This window comes from Colobus angolensis, unplaced genomic scaffold (genome assembly GCF_000951035.1).
Source record: "Colobus angolensis palliatus isolate OR3802 unplaced genomic scaffold, Cang.pa_1.0 Scaffold58, whole genome shotgun sequence".
NCBI classification, from domain to species: Eukaryota; Metazoa; Chordata; class Mammalia; order Primates; family Cercopithecidae; genus Colobus; species Colobus angolensis.
In genome coordinates, this window is record NW_012119376.1 from 6,779,555 (window position 1) to 6,801,890 (window position 22,336).

At 39.8% G+C, this 22,336-nt stretch overlaps 1 protein-coding gene across 2 annotated transcripts in view; it reads left to right on the forward strand.

The window, feature by feature from the left end:
- The window catches only part of NHSL1 (NHS-like 1), a 154,581-nt gene that overhangs the window by 91,166 nt on the left and 41,079 nt on the right, over positions 1-22,336 (forward strand). For both annotated transcript variants that reach the window (XM_011962070.1, XM_011962071.1), the window contains exon 3: positions 7,355-7,482. In XM_011962070.1, the coding sequence (XP_011817460.1) occupies positions 7,355-7,482 (128 nt within the window). The remainder of the gene's footprint in view (positions 1-7,354; positions 7,483-22,336) is intronic.

Genomic DNA, 22,336 nt, shown 5'->3' on the forward strand with positions numbered 1-22,336 from the left:
AAAAGGGCCTATTTATTTGAAACTTATTATTTAAAACTAGTATAAATTATAAAGGAACATATTCTTTGAAAAGATCTGTGTTAAATACACAGCGTCTTTAAGATATAAAACAGCTTTTCACCTCTTTGATACGCTACACACAACTGAATAACTTAAATGTTTGAACATCTATTGTCTTTTAATTATGTTCTAGTTTGTTTATTGTTGAAGACAATTTAAATAAATTGAAGTTCAACTGCTTTGAAGAATTTATGGAAAATCTAAATATACTTTTGGAAAATTCATCATGCATGAGGGACAAGGGAGAATCCTAACTACAACATCAGTATGATTTCTTTCTCTTTTCCAATATTGCCAAGCCCAACAAATTAATGAAGGGGTAGGTAAATAAATCCCTTCTATTTTAAATGCACTTTGGTTTGATTTTTCCTTAAGAAAACAAGTTCTCTAATATTCACAATACATGATATTTAGGTACAGTCAGTTTTTCCTGTGTATTTACTCGCAAGCTTAAACTAGATTATTTAGCTATACAATACTTCAGTTATTGGGCTGGAATTTATTTTCTTCTAAACATGAATGTCTGTAGTCTTATGTATTCTCAGTCCTTCTGGACTAAGATGAAGTTTTGTGATAGAACTGGCCTTTTGCCCTGTTATTAATAATCTGGGAGATTATTAACTGGGATAGAACTTTAAAAACATCGAACTACCAAAAACTTTATACCTGGGCTTCAGAATCTGTAAGACTGATATAACAACTGCTTTCCTTCAATTCTCAGGGAATTATTGTGAACACAAATCAGATAATGATAGCAAGAGGCTTTCAGTTTAGAAAAGTATCAGTAGTATTGGCTTTAAAAATCAGTGATCTGAAAAAAAATTTTTTAGACTCTAGATCATCATAGGACTTTCCCACTGAAGCAGTACATCATGACTGCTGTTTTTGTAATTACCTTTGGTACTGGAGTCCTCCCAACGTTTAATGACCTTGAATTACAGTAGGATGGTTGCAAAAGATTTAATACTGTTAAAAATAAACCACATTCAGATTTTAAAATATGGTATATATAGAATACCGTGCTAGAAATACCAAATTATGCTTTAACCTGAATGTTTCAAAACTTTCCTAGCAACTCATACTCATACACGTCAGCACTACCCATGACCTGAAAAATGACAACTGGCCTACCGAACTGGTCCTTCTGGCTTTTCACACTACAGTGCTTGTTTTAAATACAGTTGACCCTTGAATATAACACGTTTGAACTTGGAGGACCCACTTATATGGATTTTTTCAATACCGTCAGCCCTCCATACATTCTGGGTCCGGCATCCGAAACCAAATGTGAATGGAAAATACAATACTCAGGTATTTTCTGCATCTGAAACCAAATGCGAATGGAAAATACAGTATTCACATTGTGTGAAACCTGCATTATACAGAAAACCGACTTTCTGGGTCTGTGATTTGCAGGACTTTAGTATGCATGGATTTTGGGTATTCTGGGGTCCTGGAACCAATCCCCTTCTGATACAGAGGAATGACTGCTTCTTCCATCAGTCCTTTCCCTTTCTCACACAATCTAAAAAGTCAGCGAACTTCTTACTTTTTTTCTTTTAGCATCCACTCATCATCCCATATCATTTCCTTGGGAAATAGAAAAACAATCCCATCTTAGTCCACTTTGCATTCGATTTCTCTTTCTTCTATTTCTCCATCTCCCTCTCATATAAGCAGGTCATGCTTAGTAACCATCTGTTTAAGAACTTTGCCCCCTCAGATTATATTTCAGAATCTTTATAGTAAATTCAGGAAAATTTTCACTGCATTGTATGATTTCTCTTATGAAATTATACATATGAAGAAATCAATCATGACAAATTACAGAAGTCAGTGGTAAAAATGTCCATGTACTTTTATCAGCATCACTAAGCACCTTGCATTTTCCTCATGTAGATAATAGCATGTTTAAAGTACTCCTCTCTTATTTGTGGTTTCACTTTCTATAGTTTCAACTACCTGCAGTCAACCATGGTCTGAAAATTTTAAATGGAAAATTCCAGAAATGAACAGTTTATAAGTTTACATTTAGGATCTTGTTTCTAGCCTGTGGTTGCAGGCATAACCTGGCTTTAAATTATGCTCTGCTTTGCAGTTACTCTCTCAGTTCAGTGTCTAAAAAGTCTTTGCTTATTCATGATGGCTTGCTCTCACTTTTGTTTCACTCCACAGATGATAAACTCCATTTCTAATGAACAAAACCACGGTTTTAGAACCTGAGATCTGTTGCAACTTGACAAGAGGAAAATTTTCTGAATTTCTCCTAGAGTTGGAATAAATGACAGTGGAATTTGATGAGTTTACTAAATTTCAGAAATTTGATAAGAGCAAAAAAAATTGGTCAGCTGTCATGAATTTATATTGTCTAGTCTTCTCTTAGATCCAGCATCATATTTCATTTGTTTTACTACCATTTATTATACTACCTTTAAAACATTTTTTTGACCAGGTGCAGTGATTCACGCTTGTAATCCCAGCACTTTGAGAGGCTCGAGACCAGCCTGACCAACATAGAGAATCCCAGTCTCTACTGAAAATACAAAAATTAGCGGGGCGTGGTGGTGCATGCCTGTAATCCCAGCTACTCGGGAGGCTGAGGCAGGAGAATCGCTTGAACCAAGGAGGTGGAGGTTGCGATGAGCTGAGATTGCGCCATTGCACTCCACTACAGCCTGGGCAACAAGAGCAAAACTCCGTCTCAAAAAAAAAAAAAAAAAAAAAAAAAAAAAAAAAAAATGTGACATAGATTTCATGGTAGAAAAAGGATGCATTGTCTTTTAAACTGGGCTCAAAAAAGTGACACACACTGAACGTACTAATAGTTGCCGGTCTTTCATACTTTTAACTTATGGATTATGATTTTGCAATATTTGGTCTTTAAAAATCTAACACGTGTCAAATCATTTTGGCTGTTTCCAATATTATTGCCAGGAATATCAAACTAATAATCACCCTTAGAAATGATCTTGCCCAGCAGTCTCTTCCTATTTCCCAGGGAAACATCCTCTTGAAACAGTCTTACATGGTATCCAATACATTACATAGATTTGTAAAAGTAATGTTTGAGTAGTGTTAAGTTTTATAATTTATACTTTTAAAACATAGTTATTTATTATTAGTCATATTACTATTATTATACATTCTAGAAGCATGGTCTTGCTCTGTCTCCCAGACTGGAGTGCAGTAGCCTGATCATAGCTCACAACAGCTTTGAACTCCTGGGCTCAAACAATGCCCCTGCCTCAGCCTCCTGAGTAGCTAGGACTACAGGCACATGCCACCATGCCTGGCTAATTAAAAAGAATTTTTTTCAAGAAATGGGGTCTTACTGTGTTGTTCAGGCTGGTCTTGAACTCCTGGCCTCAAGCAGCCCTCCCACCTTGGCCTCCCAAAGCACTGGGACTACAGGTGTGACCCACTGTGCCCAGCCCTATAATTTAAACTTCTTATAGGGTTCATTAATGAAGCAAAGAAGACAATTTTGAACAACAAATTAATTTAGTTTAAAAGGGCTTTGGACTTCTCTTTATATTTGTAAAGTATTTGAAAACCCTGAATTACATAGATAAATAGCTACAAATTATTGGTTTATTTTACAACAATAAATAGATCTTTAGACTTTAGTTTTACAGAGATAGCAGGAATAGCTTTATTTCTAGGACCACCGGAAAGTTAATTTAGTGGCATAAGTTAATAAATTAATTCCCTCATTGTCTTAAAATTTGGTATGTAAAACTATTGAACTTGAGTCTTATTCAATTTTTTTTTTTTTTAGATTCAGGGAGTATATGTGCAGGTTTGTTACATGGGTATATTGTGTAATGGTGAGCTTTGGACTTGTGGTGTACCCATCACCTAAACAGTGAACACTGTACCCAATAGATAATTTTTTTTTTTTTTCCTGAGATGTAGTTTCGCTCTTGTCGCCCAGGCTGGAGTATGATAGCATGATCTTGGGCTGACTGCAATCTGTGCCTCCCGAGTTCAAGCAGTTCTCTTGCCTCTGCCTCCCAAGTAGCTGGGATTACAGGTACCCACAACCATACCCGGCTGATTTTTGTGTTTTTAGTAGAGACGGGATTTTTCTTTGTTGGCCAGGCTGGTCTCTAACTCCTGACCTCAGGTGATCTGCCTGCCTCGGCCTCCAATAGTGCTTGGATTACAGGCATGAGCTACTGGCACAGCCCCCCAATAGGTAATTTTTAACCCTCACCCCCCTTCCACCCTCCCTCCTTTTGGAGTCCCCAGTGTCTATTTATTTCCATCTGTGTGTCCACGTGTACCAATTGTTTGACTCCCACTAATAAGGTGAGAACATGCACTATTTGATTTTCTGTTTCTGAGTTATTTTACTTAGGATAATGGCCTCCAACTCTGTCCAAGTTGCTGCAAATGATATGATTTAATTCTTTTTTTATGGCTGGATAGTATTCCATGATGTGTATCTACTACATTTTCTTTATCCGGTCAACTATTGTTGGATACTTAGGTTGATTCCATGACTCTGCCATTGTGAATAGTGCTGTGATAAACATATGGGTGCAGGTATCTTTTTTCTGTAATGATTTCTTTTCCTTTGGGTAGATGCTCAGTAGTGGGATTGCTGGGTCGAATGGTCATTCTATTTTTAGTTCTTCACGAAATCTTCATACTGTTTTCCATAAAAGTTGTACTAATATACATTCCCACCAATGGTGTGTAAATGTTTCCTTTTGTCTACATCCATGCCAACGTCTGTTGCTTATGACTTTTGTTTTGTTTTGTTTTTTGAGACTGAGCCTCACTCTGTTGCCCAGGCTGGAGTGCAGTGGTGTAATCTCAGCTCACTGCAACCTCTGCCTCCCGGGTTGAAGCAATTCTCCTGCCTCAGCCTCTGGAGTAGTTGGGATTACGACGTGTGACACCATGCCTGGCTTTTTTTTTTTTTTTTTGTATTTTTAATAGAGGTGGGGTTTTGCCATGTTGCCCAGGCTGGTCTCCAACTCCTAGCCCCAAGTGATCCACCTGCCTCAACCTCCCAAAGTGCTGGGATTACAGGTGTAAGCCACCATGCCCGGCCTTGCTTTTTAATTATAGCCATTCTTGAGTGTTATTTTTTAATCTTAGCTTTAAGGTAGCTATTTCAAGAAAATGTAATCCAATAATTACAGAATGCCATAACTCTGCAGAAAATACCATTTGAAAACTACTAATCAGGCTGGGTTCAGTGGCTTATGTCTGTAATCCCAGTACTTTGGGAGGCCAAGGTGGAAGGATCGCTGGAGTCCAGGAGTTCAAGAGCAGCCTAGGCAACGTAGTGAGTCCCCATATCTAAAACATTTTAAAAAATAATAATAATAATGCCAGGCTTGATGGCATGTGCCTATATAGTTCAGCTACTCAGAAAGCTGAGGTGGGAGGATCACTTGAGCCCAGGAGGTTGAGGCTGAAGTGAGCCATGATCATCATGCTACTGCACTCCAGCCTGCGTGATAGAGTAAGACCCAGTCTCAAAAAAAAAGAACAAAAGTACTAATCATGCTTTATATAACATATAACATTATCTCTGTAGAGTGAGAATATAGATTCCTTTTTTTTTTTTTTGGAGACTGATTTTCGCTCTTGTTGCCCAGGCTGGAGTACAGTGGCACGATCTTGGCTCACTGCAACTTGTGCTTCCTGGGTTCAAGCGATTCTCCTGCCTCAGCCTTCCTGAGTAGCTGGGATTACAGGCATGCACCACCACACTCAGCTAATTTTGTATTTTTAGAAGAGACAGGGTTTCTCCATGTTGGTCAGGCTGGTCTCAAACTCTCGACCTCAGATGATTCTCCTGCCTCGGTCTCCCAAAGTACTGGGATTACAGGCGTGAGCCACCACGCCCAGCCTGAGAATATAGTTTCTAATCATACTCTTTATTTCAGGAAAATTGCCAAATGGAGAAAATGTGAAAATATTTCTTATAAAGGGTTAGATTAATATGAGTAAATTCTCATTAAAAATATGTTGTGTTCTGGAATTTTCAGAAATTTTCTTTAAATATCACTTTTAATCAGTATTACAAGTAGTTGCCACCACAAAATTTTTGACCTACAAGTAACTGAAGTAGTATTAGTTAGCTATTTTATGATTACATATGCATGTTTTCATTAGCTTGCCATTCTAACAGGTCCTCATTTTTGTCTGATTTGCAGTTCCGAATTGTAAACGTTGTCCTTCCACTCCCACTGTGAGGTAGCAAAGGAGAATGAGGACTTTTTTTTTTAATCCCCTGGCTTATTTAAAATTGGTCTAATATTTTTAGCCCTCCACTGAAGTGACTGCTGTCTCCTCTTTGAGGAAGAATCATGGATCCCGATGTCAGAAAGGAACTCTGAAGATGCCCTAGTTTAGTTCTGTGCCTGTAGATGCATGGTTTTTATAAAGCTGTGCAAAGAGAACACTTTTCCAAAACCACACACGTTTTGTGCCCCTTTAAAAAGCCTGATATTTAAAGGAACCCTGTGGCAAATCCTTTTTTGAGGCAAATGCTCCTTTGTGCATCTTGATGCTTTAAAGAGCCATTGGAAATTTTCTGACAGCACCTGCCCCAACCCATGAGAGCTGCCAGTGCAGTGCTTTCCCCTCAAAGAGGATCCTCCTTTCCACACAGCCAGTGGCCCCAGTACCCCTGAAGTCCAAGGTACCATAGTGGCGCCAGACATTCCTCTGTGGACTGGCAGATGTCTCAGGCTGGCACCCGCCTTCCTATTAAATTCCACACAATATTTACAGGCTGTTTGACATCAAAATTCAATTGAGAAAATTAATGTAAAATGAGAACATTATAATCCATGATCTCGTGTGTCCCTTCTAGCTAAAATGAGTCTAGGAAACAAGCATAGCATGAGCATCGCTTTTTTTTTTCTATGTGGAATACTTTCACATAATCTAGTAACTAAGGCCATGGGTTAAGATTCCAAGTCCACTGCTCACTTGCATAATATAGAGCAAATAACATAATTACCCTAAACGTCAGTGTCCTGTGAATAAAGTAGAATTAATGATGGTGTCTACTTCACAGGGTAGTTGTGAGCTCTGAATGCAATCTCATCAAGTATTAATTTAATATTAATATTAATTGAAATATGGTATGTAGTATGTACTAGGTACTTTAATAATTCTTAACTGTTTTTACCATTATTTCAAAATCCTGTTAATGCCTAGAAAAATATAACTTTGAAAAGTAAAAAAGAAGACTAAACGTAAAGTAAGCAAAGAGGAATACAGCTTTTTAATGACCTTCTTCCCCTCCCTGCGTGCCCCTCTGCAGAATGTGATAAGTTGCGGCATGATGGCTACCGCAGTTCTCAGTACTACTCTCAGGGACCCACCTTTGCGGCCAACGCCAGCCCACTCTGTGATGATTACCAAGACGAAGATGAAGAAGCGGATCAAAAGGTAAGCTTCAAAGTTCAACACGGGGTCCTGGGTTGGATTCTAGAACACAGAAAGGATATATGTAGACAAACTGGTAATATCAAAATCAAGCCTGTATTTTAATCAATAGTATTGTCTCAAGTGAATTTCTTGGTTTTGACAAATGTGCCATAATTATGTAAGAGAATAACATACATGGAAACTGGGTAAAGGGTACACATGCAGCTTTTCAGAAAATATAAAACTATCCTGATTTTTAAAAAGATAAGATTAGAATCTAAAGAATTCATAAAGGAGACATAAAATCAGTGTCTAAAATATTTTTTTTTGGTTAGAAAAATAAAGGGCTTTTTTCTCTTGTTTGATTTTTCATATGACCAAGAACTCAGTTATATGACAAAGAACTCTGCTCATAATAGTAGAACCCACTGCTTTACAGTAGTCAGTGTTATTGATAGAGATAGAATAGAAGCAGTGCATTTACTTAATATTATTGCACTAGCCAATTCATTTAGTGATGCTATTTTACATTTGGGTTCCTTTTCCTCTGCCATCTCTGGTGATATGCACAAACCACTTAAGATAAGTAATTTTCTTAATACTAAATACATATGAAAGTATAAAAATGTATGAAGATTTTGATTTATGTAATTTTATTTTCATTTATTAAGTAATGTGAATTGACACTAGAATTATTACTTAAAATAAGATTTGATGAATAGTGTTTTGTTTCACAACCATTTTAATTAATTAAAAACTTTCAGTGGATTAGGCCAATTTATAAATGCCTTATTGATTGAAGAACATTATTCAAAATTTATTGTCCTTTTCCTCAAATAGGTAACTTCAGAGAATAAAATAAGATAAGAATTGATCAAAACATGGGAAATTAAGCCAGGCATTGCAGCATGCATCTGTTATATCAACTACTTGGAAGGATGAGACAGGAGGATCCCTTGAGCCCAGGAATTTGAGTTGTGGTCACTCCATTGTACCCCAACTTGGGCAGCAAAACAAGACCCTACCTCAGAAAGCAAAAGGGAAATTACTACCTTAAACTTTTGATCTTCAAATGATCTTAACCCCGATTTTTTTTTTAGATTCACTTTTTTTTTTTTTTTTTTGATGAGACAGTCTTGCTTGCTCTGTCACCCAGGCTGGAGTGCAGTGATGCAGTCTTGGCTCACTGCAACCTCCACCTCCCAGGTTCAAGCAATTCTCATGCCTCAGCCTGCAAGTAGATGGAATTACAGGCACACGCCACCACGCTTGGCAGATTTTTGTATTTTCAGTAGATACAGGATTTCACCATATTGGCCAGGCTGGTCTTGAATTCCTGACTTCAAGTGATCTGCCCACCTCAGCCTCCCAAAGTGCTGAGATCACAGGCATGAGTCACTGCGCCTGGTCTACATTTTTAAATTAATGTTTTAAATTGACAAATCATAATTATATGCATTTATGGAGCACAATGTGATGATTTGATATAGGTACACAACATGGAATGATTAAATCAGACTAGCGTTTATCTGTCACTGTGCTTACCTATTATTTTTTATGGCAAGACTTGAAATTTGCGCTCTTTGTTATTTTGAAATATACAGTTTATTATTAGAGATTGTAGTCATCCTACTGTGCAATAGATATAAAAACTTATTCCACCTGTCTGAAATGTTGTCCCCTTTGATCAACAACTTCCTATTCCTTGCCTTTCCACCTAGATTTTTATCACAGAATGTTTTTCCTATTTCTTGAAAGGTATTTTCACATATTGGATTACTCCTTTGAGCCTTTAAAATATACAAAGACAGTATCTTACTATAATGAGTAAAGCATTCATTTCAAAATTAATCTGAACTCTAATTTTGAAATTTTTCATTTTTCTCTTGTTGGCATGAGGGGAAAATGAAAACCAGAAAGTGAATTACAGAGTGAGACTTTTGTTTATCCAGATATACATTAGCCTTATACTGATGCTCAGAGAAGAAGAAAAGTTTATAATGGGGCCCAGTGAGACAGATGGTTTCTGGGTGTATAGAGTCCACTAGCAAATTGGCATTGTCATGACAGCATCCTAAGATTTTTCTGGAGAATGGAAAAATCATTTCTAATTCTCACATAGCTCTTTGCTTACCGTGACACTCAACTCTGATGGAAGTTAGCCTCTGCACTAGTTTCTACTCCTCTGTACCATTGCCACAAACCCTGACAGCCAAGCAGCCCTCTCCCAGATGTGTGTGAGAGTGTGGACAAATCACCCCCGAGAAAACAGGCTCCTATTCTGCTGAAAATGAGTGCAAAGAAAATGGTCATATATAAGGAAATATATATAAAAGTCATCCTTTATATGATGTGATATGACATGACATCCCAGTAAACACAAATGTTTCCATAATAATTACCTTAGTGTGATTTGCTGGCACTGGCATCACTAGACCAGGAACGAGAAGTTGACGGTGGGACCCTTGACAGGTCTCCTTGGGACCCACAGTGTCCTTCTTTTTGTGAAAGGGAGGAGGTAGGCAGTGGGAGGACCTGCCTGGTATGTGTGGGAGGAGAGCTATTTTCTGGGGTCCCTCCCAACCCTCTCCAAGTTACAGTGTCTGCCTTCATGGCTTTCCTATATTTGGTCTCTTACAAAAGCACACAGCCACTTTCACATCTTAGCTTTCTTTGCTGCTGTAAATTTTTGTTACTTTTGTGATTTTTAAAAATCCAGGTTTGGTTGGGTGTGTTGGCTCACACCTGTAATCCTAGCACTTTCGGAGGCCAAGGTGACCAGATAGCTTGAGCTCAGGAATTGAAGACCAGCCTGGTCTTGAATGTAGCAAGACCTTGTCTCTACAAAAAATAGAACAAAAACTAGCTGGGTGTGGTAGCACACCTGTAGTGCTTGCTACTCGGGAGGCTAAGGTGGGAGGATTGCTTAAGCCCAGGAAGTCAAGGCTACAGTGAGATATGTTTGCACCACTGCACTCCAGCCTGGGCAACTGAGTGAGACCCTGTCTCAAAAAAAAAAAAAAAAAATCAGGTTAATACTTGTTCTTGGGTAAAAGTATTTTGAAATCCTTGGAATATATCATTAGAGATATTTATGGGGAACTTGTATTTTTCCTTTTCTTAAATATGTAGAACCAAGTTGAAGTATATTAGAAAAATGTTCAGTCATTAGATCGGAATGTCATCTCAAACAATCTCTATAAGAAATTGGTTTCAGAATAAAATAAATATCAAATTATTTTTATCAAATATATATTAGACATTATTATATACTAATTAAATATCAGCTAACAAATTATACTATTGTAATAGCTAACTGCCTGCTTCCCCTTCCTGCCTCCCCAACTCCCTTCTTACATTCTTCTCTTGGAGTGACCTCACTGAGTTTTGTATTAACTTCACCATTTCTTGATTCTATGCAGCATCAAAAAACCACTTGCCACCCGACTATAACATATAGCCAATTCCACGATCTTGGAGCACATTTCCCATCCTTTTGCTTATTCATCATGGTTGGATTAATTGCAGCACTCTGTTTTTTGTGTTTTTGTTGTTGTTTTGTTTTGTTTTGTTTTTGAGACAGGGTCTCATTCTGTTGAGTCTGTTGCCCAGGCTGGAGTGCAATGGCACAGTCACAGTTCACTGTAGCCTCAACCTCCTGGGTTCAAGTGATTCTCCTGCCTCAGCCTCCCAAGTAGTTGAGACTCCAGGTACACATCACCACACTCAGCTAATTCTTGTTTTTTTTTTGTAGAGATGGGGTTTTACCATGTTGCCCAGGCTAGTCTAGAACTCCTGGGCTCAAGCAATCTGCCTGCTTTGGCCTCCCAAAGTTCTAGGTTTACAGGCGTGAGTCATCACGCTCAGCCTTGTTCTTCTTAACTATATAAAGTTAACAAGTCTTAGTGCTGCTGTCAGTGACAAAGATCCTGAAATTGGTATGGAAATTAAACACATAAGCCTTATGTTTTCTCTACCACTTCCTATAGGTCCCTCTCCATAACTCATGTGCGAATGTCTTCAGGTTGAAGTGAGGGTTTCGTTTGTGTGCATCCACATAGTACGTGATTGGCTGCTTAGTTGGCTTATTCATTCAACAGTAATTCCTTGACTTATTTCTACTAAGTAAATATTTGCTCTGAGTCCAAATCTTTATTAATCTTCGTGGCCCTTGCTGCCATTCACTAGGTCACTGTGATGCGCGGATGCATCCAAGCTGTACAGCCAGCAGTGGTGGTCATTTAGGACCCAGAAACACTCCTCATATCTCCGTAATGTGTTCTGAGAAAGAGCTCCTTCAAGCACAGAATTATAATTCCTTTGTAAAATAAGGACTTATTGATCACCTTCTATGTGCCAGAGACTATTCTAGGTATTGGATGTGTAACAGTAAGCCAAATGCAAGAAATCTCTGTCCTTGGTGGAGCTTTGATTTCATGGGGAGGCACTAAGAGCAAATACAGTCATGCATTGTGTAATGACAGGGATACATGCTGAAAAATGCATTGTTAGGTGATTGGTCATTGTGCAAATATCATAGGGTGCACTTACCCAAACCTAGATGGTACAGCCTTCTACACACCTAGGCTAGATGGGATAACCCAGTGACCCCCAGATTCTTTGTCACCAGGGTCCAGTTTCATGGAAGACAATTTTTTCATGGCCCAGACGGGTGGGTGGGACAGTTTTGGGATGAAACTGTTCCACCTCAGATCATCAGACATTAGTTGGATTCTCATAAGGAGGGCACAGCCTAGACCCCTCACATGCACAATTCACAATAGGGTTTGTGTTCCTGTGAGAATCTAATGCTGCCACTGATCTGACAGGAGGCGGAGCTCAGGCAGTAATACTTGCTCGCCTGCCACTCACCTCCTGCTGTTCAGCTCAGTTCCTGACAGGCCACAGATGGGTACAGGCACACGGCCTGGGGGCTGGGGACCCCCGGGATATGGCCTATTGCTCCTAGGCTACAGCATGTTATTATACTGAATACTCTAGATAATTGTAACAATGGTGAGTATTTGTGTATCTGAACATAGGAAAGGCACAATAAAAACACAGTAGAAATGATGAAAAATGGTACATCTGAACAGGGCATTTACCATGAATGGAGCTTACAGGACTGGAAGTTGCTCCGGGTGAGTCAGTGAGTGTGGTGAGTGAATGTGAAGGCCTAGGGCATTATTGTACACTATTGTAGGCTTTATAAACACTGTAGACTTAGTGTTTATAATTATAATTAGCACTATAATTATAACAAAAATTTTTCTAGCCAGTTTCAGTAGCTCACACCTGTAATCGCAGCACTCTGAGAGGCCAAGGTGGGAGGATTGCATGAGTCCAGGAATTCAAGACCAGCCTGGGCAACAAACTGAGACCCCATCTCTACAAAAAAGCAATATGTTTTCTTCAATAGTAAATTAGCCTTAGCTTACTGTAACTTTTTTACTTTATAGGCTTTTAAATTTTTTAAACTTTTTGACTGTTTTGTAATAACACAGCTTAAAACATAAATACATTGTATGGCTGTACAAGGATATTTTCTTTATATCCTTATTCTGTAACAGTTATTTTATTTAAGATGTTTAATAAAAAAGTTTAAAGAGGAAAACACTAAGACACAAACACACACACTAGCCTTGGCCGACACAGGGTATAGGGTCACACAGCATCAGTATCACTGTCTTCCCCTCCACATCTTGTCCTACTGGAAGTTCCTCAGGGGCAGTAACACCCATGGAGCTGTCATCTCCTGTGATAACAATACCCTCTTCTGGAATATCTTCTGAAGGACTGGCCTGAGGCTGTTTTACAGTTAACTTCTTTTCATAGGTAGGAATACCTTCTAAAATAACAAAAAATATAGTATGGTAAATACATAAACCAGTAGCATAGTCACTTGATACCTTTATCTTGTATATCATTATCAAGTATGATGTATTGTACATAATTGTGTCATATTTTGTTTTTTTGTTTGTTTGTTTTGAGATGGAGTTTTGCTCTTGCCACCCAGGCTGGAGTGCAGTGGCATGATCTCGACTCACTGCAACCTCTGCCTCCTGGGTTCCAGCAATTCTTAGTAGATTTTTAGTAGAGACGGGGTTTCACCATGTTGTCCAGGCTGGTCTCAAACTCCTGATCTTAGGTGATCCACCCACCTCGGCCTCCTAAAGTGCTGAGGCTACAGGCGTGAGCCACCGTGCCGATCCTCAGTTGTGTCATATTTTTATATGAGTCTTAGGGCAGTGAGTTTGTTTACATCAGAATCACCACAAGCAGGAGTAATGTGTTGTGCTACGTTGTGATGCCCGCGACATCATTAGGCAATAGAAATTTCTCAGCTCTGTTACGATCTTATGGGACCACTGTCGTATATACGGCCTGTTGTTGACTGAAATGTCATTATGCTGCACATGACTGTAAGTAATTTTGCTCTGTTAGAAAGTGGCATACACTCTGGAGTAAAACAACTGGAGGGACAGTTGCAATGTTAAATGAAAAGGGTAGGCCTTATTCAGCATAGAGGTGATTGGGATTGAAAGAATGAACATTTCTGAAAGAACATTTTAGAAACAGAAAAATCATTCATTTCTGGAAGAACGTTTTAGAAACAGAAAGCAGCCAATGCAATAAATGTTTCTTAAGAGTGTATGTGGGGCTGGGCGCAGTGGCACATGCCTATAATCCCAGTACTTTGAAAGGCCCAGGTGGGTGGATCACTTAAGGTCAGGAGTTCAAGACCAGCCTGCACAACATGGTAAAACCCTGTCTCTACTAAAAATACACAAATTAGCTGGATGTGGTGGCAGGTGCCTGTGATCTCAGCTACTCAGGAGGCTGAGGCAGGAGAATTGCTTGAACCCAGGAGGCAGAGGTTGCAGTGAGCCAAGATCATGCCATTGTACTACAGCCTAGGTGACAGAGCCAGACTCTGTTTCAAAAAAAGAAAAAAAAAAAAGTATGTGATGTATCAGATGCTGCAAAATGCAAAGATTAATAAGATATTTTACATGCTTTAAGGATTTTACAGCTCTCCAAGGTAGGGAAAACTAAGTAGAATGAAAAGCATTATATATAACCTGCTGTTATAAGTGTTTGGCATATAGTACTAGGTAAAAAAGAAATTATTCTGACTTGGATAATCAGGAAATGGGGGAGGGATCCAGAGATGGTAAAGTATGTAAGAAGAATGGTTACAGGGCTGTTGCAACAGGCAAAATGGCACTGAGGACTGAGACCAAAAGTATGGTTGAATGATGAGGAAGGGGGTAGTTAAGAGATGGGGCATTCTAGAATTAGGAGACCAGTTTCAAGTTTTAGTTCTGCCACTTGCTGTGTTTCTTTGGATGCATCACACCCCTTTAAGGCATGAATTTCCTTATGTAGAAAGTGGGGATTGGAAGAAGGTTGTTCTCTGTGAGCTTGCAGGACTGGAAGTTGTTCTGGGTGAGTCAGTGAGTGTGGTGAGTGAATGTGAAGGCCTAGGGCATTATTGTACTCTGTGAGCTTTTTGAACAAACAGTTTATTCATTCTTTTTTTTTTTTCTTTTTGAGGCATACACATTGCTTTATTTAAAAAATACGGCGAAGAGAGCCAGGCGAGGGGGCTCATGCGTGTAATCAGGTGATCCACCTAGGTGGGTGAAACACCTGAGGCCAGGAGTTTGAAAGCAACCTAGACAACATGGTGAAACCCTGTCTCTACTTAAAAAAATAAAAGTTAGCTAGGCGTGGTGGCACGCACCTATAATCCCAGCTACTAGGGAGGCTGAGGCAGGAGAATCACTTGAACCTGTGAGGCGGAGGTTGCAGTGAGCCAAGATCACGCCACTGCACTTCAGCCTGGGTGACAGAGCCAGACTCTGTCTCAAAAAAAAAAAAAAAGGTGAAGGGAAAATATCTAGCTATTTGAACGTAATTATTCCAAACATAGAAAACACACAATTAAAACAAGTGAAGGAAAGCTACTATAAAATAACAGCTTAGATACTTTTTAAGGATCACTTAATAGTAAATCTAGAAATGGGAAAAAAAATCACAGAGACAGAATTTGTTTAGTGCCAAGTGCAAATGCTGCTGAGATGTTAGCAGACTGAGACTCAGTATTGAAGCACCGCAGCTGTTCTCCGGTGGCCTAGGGATGCTCTCTTCTCCCGCGCTGCCATCCTCAGCCTTCCTGCCCTGACCTCTCTTCAGAAATGCCTGGCGAAGGCAGCAATGGCAACCACCTGCAGGATGGCCTCCAGGCCGTGGAGCGCCAGGAGTGTGGCACTGAGGGCCCAGTCCACCCACAACACCAGAGTCTGCCAAAGCAGGAAGTGGGCAGAGAGGAGGATGGTGCCAGCCGTGATGGCCAGGCTGGTGGCCAGCAGCCTCTCAGCTCTGTCAGTTTGCCCCTGGTGCCCAGGTATAACTGTACTGCTTCCAGAGTCCCCATCAGAAACAACAGAGTGAGATCGAGGACCAGGTAGCAGTGAGGATAGCTGAGCACCTGACCTTGCGTGCAACTGCCATCTTGCTTGCCCCTTCATTCATTTACTGAGTAAATATTCAGTCTTGCCAATATGCCAAGCATTGTTCTAAGTACTGAGAAGCCATCAAGTGAACCAAAGCCCCTTCTACTGAAGGGAAGATCATGGTGAACAAACAAGCATCATATAACACCAGGTGGTGATAAGTGTTATGAAGGTAAATAAAACAATGGTAAGGAGAGTTCTAGAGCAACAGGACTGCCAGTTTAGATTGAGTGTCCAAGAAGGACTCTGAGAATCGTCATTAGAGCAGACCATCAAGTGACATATAAGAACGTCACCCAAGTGGGAGTTGAGCAATGAGAACACATGGACACAGGGAGGGGAACATCACACACCGGGGCCTGTCAGCGGGGTGGGTAGAAAGGGGAGGGAGAGCATTAGGGCAAATACCTAATGCATGTGGGGCTTAAAATCTAGACAACGGATTGATATGTGCAGCAAACCACCGTGGCACATGTATATCTAAATAACAAGCCTGCACGTTCAGCTCATGTATCCCAGAACTTATAAATACAAAATAAAACATTAAAAAAAAAAAGAACATCACACATGGGAAGGCCTGAAAACCTTATTGTAAGTTGCCCTGCGGGAAGAATAGCCACACACCAGAGCAGGTAGGCACGGAGCAAGGGGAAGAGTGGTGATAATGACTTTGGAGGAAATAACCAAGGACCAGATCACATAGGACCTAATTAGCCATAGTAAAGATTTTGGATTTGTTGCTCCTGGGAGATGGGAGTCACTGGAGGAGTTGAGCAGGGAAGTAACATGATCTGATTGATTATTTAACGGGATTTTTCTGTAGGAAATTAGACCATAGACAGTGGAAGACAGAAGCACAGAGACAAGACAATAGGCCCTTGCAGTAATCCAGAAAAGCAATGGCCAAGGGTGGCTGGGACCAGAATGGCAGTGGTGGGGTTTCTAGGTTTATTTGGAAAGTGAATCCTGTAGGATTTGCTTAAGTTATGAGACAAAGAAGAGTTGAGGATAACTCCATCTGCTATTTTTCTAGCTTGGTCTCTCTAGAATCTCATTATAAAAATTATTTTACCCCCTGAGAAATTCTCACCCATTAACCCTGCTCTCTTCATGTCCACACTTATCCTTCCCCGGCTTATATTACATGGCCTGCCATTGCACTCACTTCTTTGCACACATTTTCAACTCTGCTGGCTCCTTTCTCCTTCTGCCACTTTCCTGGCAAAGAACCCAACTCCAGTTTGATCCAACTTTTCCCTGCTTTGCACTAAAGCCTGATTGGTTAGTTAAACGAGGCTAGAGAAGGACGCCAGGGTGTGTTTCACTGAATGTATGACCTCAAGCCTCAAGTGCTGCCTAGCAATCCTACTATATTAACTCATCGGTTCATTCTTCCACTCTCCCAAGTAATATTTCATACCTTCTCAAATCTCCAAACACAACTGCTTCTGTTTCACTTGCAGATCCTGCCTGCTGTGGTTTGGATATGGATCGAGTTTGTCCCCACCAAAACTCATGTTGAAATGTGATCCCACTGTGGTAGTGTTGGAAGTTGGGGCCTAGTAGGAAGTGTCTGGGCTATGGAGGAAGATCCCTCATGAATAGCTTGGTGGTGTTCTCTGGCTTGGTAGTGAGTTTTTGCCCTCTCTCAATGGGATTGGTTCTCGTGGAAATAGATTAGTTCCAGTGAGAGTCAGTTGTTATAAAGCCGGGAACCCTCAGATCCTCCCCTCATTGCACATGTCTGCTTCCCTTTTGATTGTCTCCACCATGTTGTAACACAGCATGAGAGCCCTTGCCAGAAGCCAGGGCCATGCCCTTGAACTTCTCAACCTGTGAAATCCTAAGCTAAATAAACCTCTACTCTTTATAAACTACCCAGTCTCAGATATTCTTTTATAGCAACAGAAAACAGACTCAGACTCTGCCCTTTGTATTTGCTGTACTAGGAAAACAAAAGCACTCGGGTCATATCTTTTCACCACCAAACCCATCAAACTTCTTATATCTCCTCCTTTATGGTCTCACCCTTTCCCGCCATTGCAATGCCGTGCTGTGTCCCAAGTGGCTAGCTCAGGGCCTGGCACACAGTAGGCACTCAGTATTTTTCCAGTGGGATGAATAAGGACAACTTCTCAAGGGCTTCATATTTGCAATTCATCCCTCTCTCTTAGCCCTAATCAATTTTCTGTCTTGATTGCATCATAACCATCATTATAGAAACATGCTTTATTTTCTTTCATCTTGAAGAAACCCTGCTTTGACCTTTCATTCCCCTCAAATTTCTACCACATTGTTCAGTTCAACTTTATAATTAAACATGTCCAAAGAACTGTCTAGACTTGCCATCTCCACATCCTTTTTTCACAATCTCTTTTGAAGCCCCTCCAAACAAACTTTTATCCCCCGCGCATACTTAAACTACTCTTGTTAAGTCTACCAATCACCTCCACATTGCCAAATCTAATATTTAATAGTTAATTCTCAGACCTCATCTTACTCAGCCTCTCAGCATTTGACATTGTTTATGATTCTTTTCCTCTAAGAATACTTGGCTCTCATGACATGACACACTCCTGGTTTTCCTCTTCCCTCACTGGCTGTTGCCTCTCAATCATTTGTTGGATAGTCCTTTTCTTCCAAATACCTAAAAGTTAGTTTAACTCAGGGCTTAAACCTTGAACCCCTACTACTCTGTAACAGGCTCACTCCTTGGGTGATTTCATCGAGTCCCATGGCTTTAAGTGCCATGCGCTGATGTTTTGTAAATGTATATCTTTAGCCCAGACTCATGCAGTTACCTGCTTACTTTCCATCTCCACTGAAATGTCTTACAGGTATCTCAAACTTGTCCAAATCCAAATATGTGATTCTCACATTTCTTTTCAAAAAAAAAAAAAAAAAAAAAATGCTTCCTTCTTTCATAGTTTTTTCAAAACCACCTCAGTAAACCACAACTCCTTTCTACCAGTTACTTAAGTCAAAAACATAGGGCACGGTCTCGATTCTTTTCTTTTTCTCACACCTTCAGCAACTTCTGTAGAACTACCAATTTTTGAAACACCTTTAAAACCTCAATTCAGGCATCCTGCAATGGGTAGGTCAGGGAGTATGTCCATAGAGTAGGCAGCCGAGGCAAGTTAGAAGCGAGGCTGTGAAGGATTCAGGTAGGTGTTAGATGGGCCCTGCTGTGGATATTGAGTTCACCAGGAGTGATAACAGGAGTGCTGGTGGAGGGAGGCTGAGGTGGGCTCACAGAGGGGCAGTGCTAAGTGAAGGAATTCCTTTATTGCATAGCTAACAGGAAATCTCTGACACATTTTTAAGCAGAGAATTTTATGATTAGTAGTAAAAATTGTATATAGTAATCCCTCAGTATCCATGGGCAACTGGTTCCAGGATTTCCCACAAATACCAGAATCTATGGATGCTCAAGTCCCTTGTATCAGATGATGTAGTATTTGCATATAAGCTACACATATCCTCTCATATACTAGATCACCTCTGGATTACTTATAATAACTAATATAATGTAAATGCTATGTAAACAGTTGTTATACTGTATTGTTTAGGGAATAATGACACAAAAAATGTCTGTATATATTCAGTTACAGACACAGCCATTCTTTTATTTTTTGTTCAAATACTTTTAATCCATAGTTGGTTGAATGCACAGATATAGAACCCACAGATAGAGAGGGCTGACGTATATCATCTTTTGATAGATGGGAGATACATAGGTAATTTTGAAATGGATTTTCCAGTTTATACAGTGTATCAAAACTGACCCTAGAAAAGAGGAAATATTTTATCAAAGTGATTACCATGAAAAAAAAACAAATCTTATCAAACATTTACATCAAATTGAAAAAAGTACCAAGCCCAGATGGTCTTGGGTATGTTGGGTAGGAGTGGTTGTCTACGAAAGATGTCAAAGAATAGGTAAGTCCAATGCTTAAAACCTTTTCAGAGCAAAGGGAAAAAGTGCAGTTCTTTTTAATAAATTAGTTTAACACTGATGCCAAAACCTGGCAAAGATTGTACGAAGCAGAAAATTAACTAGCCAGTCTCACTCATGAATATTGGCATTAGAGTTCATGAATAAAACAGTAGGAAATGTAATCTAACAGCTCATTAAAAGAACTATTCCAAAATCAACCTGGGTTTATTCCGATGGTAAGGCAAGGATGCTCGATACTAGGCAATCTAATTATGTATTAATAATATTAATAGATCTGAAGAGAAAAATTTTATATAGTCAAAACTGTAGATATTGACAGGTTATTTGGTACAATTTAATGGCCATTCTTGATTTAAAAAAATATAGCAGAACTTAACAAAGTTTATCTGCCTTGTCCTCCAAATCCCACAATTTTTAATGGGCTGTTCCCACTAGAATGCGATATAAGAGAAGGACATTCACTATCATTATTACCACTTAGCATAGTATGGAAAGAGGTAGCCAACAAAATCAGGAAAGCTGTAGAATAAAAAGTGCAAAAGTGAGAAAGATTGAGATTATGTTATCACTCTTTGTTCGTGGTTAAGTCTATATACTGGGTAAATCCAAGAAAGTAATATTTCAAAATTTCTATAAATAACAGAGTTCAATGATAGGTATAAAATTAATATATAGCAATCAATAACTTTCATATCTACAAAGTCAAATTAGAAGATACAACAGGAAAAATCTATTTAAAATAGCTATTGCAAAGTACAGATAAATTTAGTAAGAAAAGGACAAGAACTATATGAAAGAAACGTTAAAAAATACTATATGGCCAGGTACAGTGGCTCATGCCTGTAATCCCAGCACTTTGGGAGGCCAAGTTGGTTGGATCACCTGAGGTCAGGAGTTCAAGACCAGCCTGGCCAACATGGCAAAACCCCATCTCTACTAAAAATACAAAAATCAGCTGGACGTGGTGATGTGTGCCTGTAATCCCAGGTACTCGGCAGGCTGAGGAAGGAGAACCCAAGAGGTGGAGGTTGCAGTGAGCCAAGAGTGTGCCCCACTGCTCTCCAGCCTGGGTGACAGAGCAAGACTCTTCTCAAAAACAAAAACAAACTACAGAACACAAATAAAATTTGAGTAACTGAAAAGACATATCATGTCCTCAGAGGCGTTACTATCAAAAAGCTCTCCACTCTGCCCAAGTTAATTTATAAGATTAACACAATACCAATAAAAACATGAGTAGATTTTTTTCTGGGTTTTTTTTTTTTTTTTTTTTTTTAGACAGAGTCTCACTCTGTTGCCCAGGCTGGAGTGCAGTGGTGTGAACTTGGCTCACTGCAACCTCTACCTCCCAGGTTCAAGCGATTCTCCTACCTCATCCTCCTGAGTAGCTGGTACTACAGGTGCCCGCCACCATGCCCAGCTAATTTTTGTACTTTTAGTAGAGACAGGGTTTCACCATTTTGGCCAGGCTGGTCTTGAACCCCTGACCTCCAAGTGATCCGCCCTCCTCAGTCTCCCAAAGTGCTGGGATTACAAGCATGAGCCACCACACTCAACCTAATTTTTGTACTTTTAGTAGAGATGGGATTTCACCATTTTGGCCAGGCTGGTCTTGAACCCCTGACCTCAAGTGATCCACCTACCTTGGCCTCCCAAAGTGCTGGGATTACAGGCATGAGCCACCACACCCAGCCTAATTTTTGTACTTTTAGTAGAGACAGGGTTTCACCATTTTGGCCAGGCTGGTCTTGAACCCCTGACCTCAAGTGATCCACCTACCTTGGCCTCCCAAAGTGCTGGGATTATAAGCTGTTCTGTTTTGTCTTGATCTGAGGCTACTTTGAGGGGTTAAAGAAGAAGAGAGAGGACTAAGGAAGCTGAATCTAAAGTTTGTAGCTGGGAAATCTGTAAAACAAAAGAGCAGTAAGGAAGAACCACCTTGACCAGGTATGAGAACATAGAGTTAGGGATTCCTCCATTGTGGCAGCCAAATGTACAAACCAGTATAACAGAATATTAAAAACAGTATAGAAGTTAGAAATAGACCTAAATCTTTATGGGATTTAATAGATCATCAAGCTGTCATTTGAAATCAGGTGGGAATCCAGTAACTGTTGAAAGGGGCTCCAAGTCAGCAGTATGGTCTTCCATGTTAAGACTAAGACTCCTAACCATGGTTCATGTTCTTAACATCACCCTAACAGTTGGTTGTTTTTTTTTTTTTTTTTTTTTGAGTTGAGGTGTCACTCTGTTGCTTAGTCTGGAGTACAGTGGCACAATCTTTACTCACCACAACCTCTGCCTCCTGGGTTCAAAAGATTCTCCTGCCTCAGCCTCCCTAGTAGCTGGGACCACAGGTGCGTGCCACCACACCCAGCTAATTTTTGTACTTTTA